General features: G+C 38.9%; 1 protein-coding gene across 1 annotated transcript in view; it reads right to left on the bottom strand.

The window, feature by feature from the left end:
• The window catches only part of LOC109544558 (protein unc-80 homolog), a gene marked incomplete in the record, with an annotated part of 31,061 nt that overhangs the window by 11,905 nt on the left and 12,797 nt on the right, over positions 1-6,359 (bottom strand). Inside the window, 18 exon segments of the mRNA XM_048663648.1 lie at positions 53-253; positions 639-653; positions 1,607-1,767; positions 1,827-2,004; positions 2,060-2,290; positions 2,350-2,690; positions 2,750-2,943; positions 2,997-3,137; positions 3,196-3,328; positions 3,383-3,587; positions 3,680-3,896; positions 3,956-4,148; positions 5,043-5,250; positions 5,309-5,399; positions 5,454-5,610; positions 5,660-5,819; positions 5,880-6,163; positions 6,219-6,359. Coding sequence (XP_048519605.1) covers positions 53-253; positions 639-653; positions 1,607-1,767; positions 1,827-2,004; positions 2,060-2,290; positions 2,350-2,690; positions 2,750-2,943; positions 2,997-3,137; positions 3,196-3,328; positions 3,383-3,587; positions 3,680-3,896; positions 3,956-4,148; positions 5,043-5,250; positions 5,309-5,399; positions 5,454-5,610; positions 5,660-5,819; positions 5,880-6,163; positions 6,219-6,359 — 3,251 coding nt within the window.

The following is a 6,359-nucleotide window of genomic DNA, read 5'->3' as shown; positions in this document are numbered from 1 at the left end:
ATTTTTAGGTATAGGAAAAACCTTATATTTAACAATTAATCAAATTTAATACCTGGGTCTTCTGTATTCCGCTCTCAACATTTCGCTGTCTTCCGTATCGTGTTCGTACATGCTTTTCGCCCTGCTGTGCTCGCTCATAAATTTCGAATGCGAATCGTCTTCGAAATCGAATCCTGGCGAATATGGCCCTTTGTAGTTCCGCTGGCTGGAACCTTTATGTTCAGGGCTGGATCTATAAGGGCCATTGTAGACTCTATGAAGGGAAAAGATGCCGATTAGTTCAGACTTGTTTGGCTATTCAACAGCATTTTGATTTTAAATGAAAACTGGTTTTGTGAAGTAGGTACTCAGAGTGTTTGAATGAATGTTGGTCTGATTCGGACTGATTGAAACTCAAAGTGGCAATTACGTGTGAATACGAACATAGGAGTTGGTTTATGGGGGCGTTACCGCCTTAACAGTGAAAGAACGTATTGATTTCATATCCCTGACTGGAACCAATACAATTTTTACATTAACTATGAACAGTTTTGAAGCAAAGGCCATTTCCATGGTGGCACAGTCGACCACTAGTATGAAGTAATGGTAGTGGTAATTGTAGTAACGTAAATAAAAAGCTAAAATGCAACACCACCTACCTTTTCGAACTGAATCTGCAAAATAAAAGATATAAAACGTTAAAAAGACAAGCGTGATGCGATGGGTCAGACACTGTCATGAAATGGCGCCCTTTTGCGATAACCAAGCAACTAAGTCATTTCTAGAACAATAAATCCCAAGAAAATATCCTAGCCAGAAGACGGTGGTACCATCCAGGGGTTTCCAGAACTCCGTGTCAATTGCCATGGTACTACCGCCTTCCTAGAAGCAATTCTTGTGTTAAACTATATCCTAAGAGTCTAGATTTTCTAACATTTTCAAAAAACTCCTTTGAAAATAACGGTTTAAGGCGGTGTAATTCACCAAAGTGATACAAACATAACATACCAGCAGCAACTTTGGTATTTCCTTAAGAATTACCTGCTTCAGCTCCGTATCATTAAGGATTATTATAACTAGTTGAACAATAGAAGATTCCAATTCGCGTGTATGAATCGGTGGAATACATGACATGTAGCATGCATTAAATATCATCAACATTTAACACATTTCTTGAACCATCATAAACAATTGCAAGCCACTAAATCTGCTCGTTATCTATGAAAACTAGACACGAACAGCGGGAAGGCTTGGAACTATTTAGAAAACGTTTTTCTAGCAATCAACACCAATCAAACAGTCTGCTTCGAAATATATTTACAACAGTTGTTTTCCTTTCAATAGAATCTAGTTTTTTTAATTTTTAACACCCAATTCTAGCCGGATGAAATATATACAAATTGGATCCAGAAGTAATTCTGAGATTCGATAGATTATTTACACGTTATTAATTTAACAAACTTTTCAAGTTCAAATTAAAACTTCCTTTGTGGCAAACATTTGATTCCCAGAAACCAGTTGATCGTCCTAATGTATGTCGGACATCGTTCTATTTTATGCTATGAAATAGGCATTCAATAATTCGTAACACAACAGAGCGCCAAACTGTACAAGAACAGAAACTTACTTGGTTAATTCGGCGCAATTTTCGATTAGACACCGAATGGCAATGGCGAGTTGATTAATAATGTCTTTTTCGTTCTTTTTGAACCGTTTGATCGAGTTTGCGATATAAACGGAATCCTGAATTTTGTCCACGTAGTAGGGAAGAATCGCTTCTAAAATCACCTGGAATTTTCGGTTGAAATCTTCATTGGAAATTTGGTAAAGCCCTGAAATGTACTGACCAACATCTGGTAACCTCTGCAACTTTCTGCGGAATACGAAACCACCATGACGCACATGGAAATACAGTCTAACACTGTTACATCGTTGTCTTCGTCGTGATAGCAAAAATCTATTGCGCGAACAGGCTCCTTTACCAATTCGGCTATGTTTAGCGGGTCTGGAGAAGGAGTCTCCAAGCTGATAATAAACACACAAAATTTCACCCACTATGGCCTATTTGAAAAACCCCCACCTTAAAAGCAAGTTAAATAAGCAACTGGACTGGATTTTGTGAGCATTCCCATACGTCCCTTCTTCATCAGTGTCCAACATAGCAGACACCGACCCGAACATTTGCAGAATAAAGGGTTTTCTATTCATGGTGTAAAACTCCTTTACCGCATATTCTATAGTGGTGGTCACTAACTTGTTGGTTTGATGATTGGAGTAGATTTTCAGCAGCGTCGGCATAATTAGCAGATATCTAAAATTTCCGACGCCAACTTTCCAAGTTCATCCGGGGTCACTAAATAAATGGCTCACCCGTTGGTTGAAAAAATATTTTTAAAATGGAACGCAGCATTGATGTACGTTGCCATAACATAGCGAAGTATGCAGGAGTCCTCCGAGTGTAAAATAAGGGCGCCGTTCAGAACGTTCACAAATAAGTGAATATCACCGGAATAGGCAAAGTTCCCGGCCATGGCTTCAAACATGCGAGCTATCAGCCTGACCCACATGAACTTATGCAAAACATCCAAGCCCAGTAACTCTTTGCCCAGCGACCCTCCCTTGTAAAGGTCCAAGTCGGACTCTAAAGCTTTTCTGGGGAATGAGGGAAGCTTCATGAGCTCTTCGTGAAGAAACACCACCCGTTGTACAACCTAAAGCAGCGATGATATTGGACCTCAAAAAACCGAATTGGTGTATAAGAGCTGCTTACCATGTCAACGTTTTTCAATATTGCCCAAGTCAGCAATACTTTTCCGCTTTCGACAAACTTGTGAACCAGCTCTTGCTTCTGCAAGGCATGGAATGCCTTGTCAGGCTCCATATGAACCAGTTCTAACTGCGGGTACTGGGATCGTTTAAAGAAGTAGTAATCTCTCACATAAGCGGACGGATTCCGGATTTGATCTTCAACAAGCGAAACTGTTATTCAAATTTGATGCCGATCGCTGCGTCCTTACGTGTTTTGTAATCGACCAAAAAATATTCATCCTGCTTCTCATCTTCAATGCCGAAAAAATCCAGAGCTTCATGCAGAATCTGGCAAAACTGCGTGTCTTCTTGCACGGGGAATTGTGAAGGTATTCCGCAAGCATCTGGATCTGGAGAACCATGAAAACAATTTCTGGCGACTAACTAGAACGGTTAAAAAACTCTTACCTTGCGGCCCATGCACGATGATCTTTTTGGCAGAAGGCACGTTGGCTGTTAATAGAATAGAAGCATCGCATTGCTCTTTTCTCAATATTTGCTTCAAGTCTTTGAACATTATGCCGTGAACGCTGTGCACAACCTTAAAAGTGTGTTCATTTTCATTGCCCATTTGATTTTGCACAATATTGCTTACCATCCACAAAAGAGATAAGGCGGAGCCTATTAACTTCTGGCCCTCTTCATGTGGGCTTCTAACATAGAACATTACATACCCTATGATGTAATTGTACAAGGCAAAAGCTGCCTGCTGGGGCAATTTGGGAATGAATCGTATGAGATGTCGAAGAATTTTGAACATTTCTTCTTGTTTGTCTCTCGTCAGTCTTTCTAACACATACCTACGGTAAAACCACGCTGTTTTCGTTAAATTTTCATCTAGAGCCTTGAAGGAGCAAACGTGTAACTTTCGTGCATAAAAATTAATAATTGCCTGAGAAAGAGGGCACTGTCTTCAACCAGACATGTCCAGATAACCGAGTAAGCTACTTCGTAGACTGCACATCCATCTGCAGAAACTGCAGCATCGTCCAGAAGGTTTATGATGGATACCACAGCTGAACATAAGCAGGAAGGGAATAAGGAATGAGCGGAATGTAGATGATGGCCAGTACTACGAGTTTGAGTTCCCTCATTATCCTCATTGTCTCCTAGAAATTCATTCAGTTTTTGTTTTGACAATTTTTCGAAGGTTTTCTGTGAAAGGTACCATCTTCAGGGTGTTCCTCGCCAGTGGTATGATAAAGACTGGGCTCGTGCGCGGCCTGCATTGTGATCGGAATTGTGGTGATGAGAAAATTCTCTCGTTCCTCCCTTTTCTTATCGACTTGAGCCTGTAGGGCCATTTTAATCAGTTCAGTTTGTTGTTTTTTTCTTGTTTTAGTAGCAGTTACCAAGGACCTCTAAAATTGTTCAAATATTTAATAAATGAAACGCCAAAGACCCAATTCCAAAAAAGTGGCGCATTTGAGTTTCTTGAAACATTCAAAGTCGTCTGTCTTTTATGCTTATTAACCGACTTTAAATATTTTTTATACAGTTTCTTGCTGGATTCTTTGGCTTTCATTCCAACGACAAAAAATGTTGACTTTTCATTTTTTATGACAAATAATAGAAAAAGATCGAGTTTTGGGTTTTGTTACTATTGTTTCGGCTCATCCTGAGCGTTTCAGTTTAACTTGAAACCAAAATGTAGTAAATTTATGTGAAACTGCGTCTTGTTGTAAACATTTCCTTATTTGAGTCATTGTTTTACCTTAAAAACTAGCAAAATTACAACGCTACAAAATTAAAAAAAAACAGAAAAAAACACAACAAAAGAAGTGAAAAAGTTATTTTTTTGTATTTTTGATTATTGTTATTGTAAAATGATTTGTTTCTGCCGGTCTAAAAAGGCAAGATAAAATTTCGCTTTTTGGTTCCGACAAAGCGAAATTTAGAAAAAATATACTAAAAACTTTTTTGTAGGTGCTTTAATTACGATTTAAAGGCGAACTAAAATCATGTTTAAGGAACAACAAAAATTACTATTTGCTTTCGTTTCCTGGGAAAATATCACGAATTTAGATAGTAGAAGCACGAAAAAAAGAGAGAAGAACTGGAGAACTTTCCTAAACCTTGACTCCCAAAATTTCGTTCAAAAATCGCATTTTAACAGCATTAACACAAACTAGCATAAAACACTTGTAAGATTAAAATCAGAAGCAAATTAATCGTACATGTTTCCTTCACGAAAATATCAAAATTACAAGTTTTAACCGAACTTTTCTACCTTTTTCGAACTAGAAGACACTCACATGTCTTTCCTGATTAATCGTAACTTCTTCTACTTTGGTTTTAACCAGCAATTCCCAAGGAGAATCAACCACATCCAGACACTCTATTCCGATCTTGGGGGATGGAAGCGTGAATTCGATGCCTGGTGGAGGAATTTTGAACAAAGCATGGGCATTTTCCTCCATTCGAGGCCACACTTGAAACCGCATTTTCCACAACACTTGAAATCTGTATCCAGAAAAAAATCGTCACTTTATGGAAGCCAACTTAAAAGTTTGTTCATCACCTTAAAATCGCGTTTATTCTCACAACAGGATCGCTATTAGATAGTCCATGTTGCATAATTTCCGTTACATGAGACGGGGCCTTAACTGAGCCTGAAAGTTTAATTGTGAATCTTCCAATATTTTTCACAAAAATGGGGATTTTACCTAGAATAAACAAAGAGGCAGCTGCTGCTGAAACTTCCTGGTTCATTTCTAGCAACAATTCCCAGACGACTGGAATCAGATCGGCAAAATTCTCTTCTGTAAGAATCACAGCACCTTTAAGCAGAGCGGCCAAGGGCGCATGGAAACCGTCCTTAATCTAGAATGGAAACTGAGAGAATATAGAATTAGAGAATATAGCGCCTTACTTGGGTTTGGATGTATTTCAAGATGGGGGGTGATTCCAAAGGTTTGCTATCATCGATAGTTTTAGATGAACCGTTTCCACCATCCGAGTCTGCAATATCGCGTGATGAATCTTTTGATGCGAGTTTACTCGCTTGGGATCCATTGAAGGTTTTATCAATCCTGCAAAGATTTTCATGCGGAATAAGCAACCAAAAAGTCTAAACTTGCGCTTTTTATTACCTATCTTTTTTTCCCATGCTGTCCTTCCGCCTAATGGGGCTGACTTGGGAGCTAGTTTGATCGGACACTTTTCTGTTATTTTTATCCTTCTTATTGCTCTTCTTCTTCACGTCTGCTTCGTTGGCAAATTTATCATCAATAATGCCGAATTCTTCACCGTACACTTTACGAACGGCTTTTACCAGTCTAGAACATCCTCGCATCACCCGTCGGTGGCAGAATGGATGGCAGAAGTTTTGATGATTGCAGAAGAAGTACATGTTATTCGAAATTTGTACCATTACCTTAAAGAATTAACGCAATTTAATAATTATAATTTTCGAATTTTGTTGACTTTACCTTGAGCCATGGCATGTTCTTTGTTGTATCGTCGCTTTCATTGCTATCGCTTGGACTTTCCGGTGGCTGATCATCACTTAACACTCCCGGTGATTCTTCTCCACTCACTTCCCCAGCCACTCCCGGCTCAGAAGTATCACT

The sequence above is a fragment of the Dendroctonus ponderosae genome, unplaced genomic scaffold, assembly GCF_020466585.1.
Source record: "Dendroctonus ponderosae isolate FM_Combo_2020 unplaced genomic scaffold, Dpon_F_20191213v2 Dpon_F_20191213_2, whole genome shotgun sequence".
NCBI classification, from domain to species: Eukaryota; Metazoa; Arthropoda; class Insecta; order Coleoptera; family Curculionidae; genus Dendroctonus; species Dendroctonus ponderosae.
This window is presented reverse-complemented; position numbering and strand designations above follow the sequence as displayed.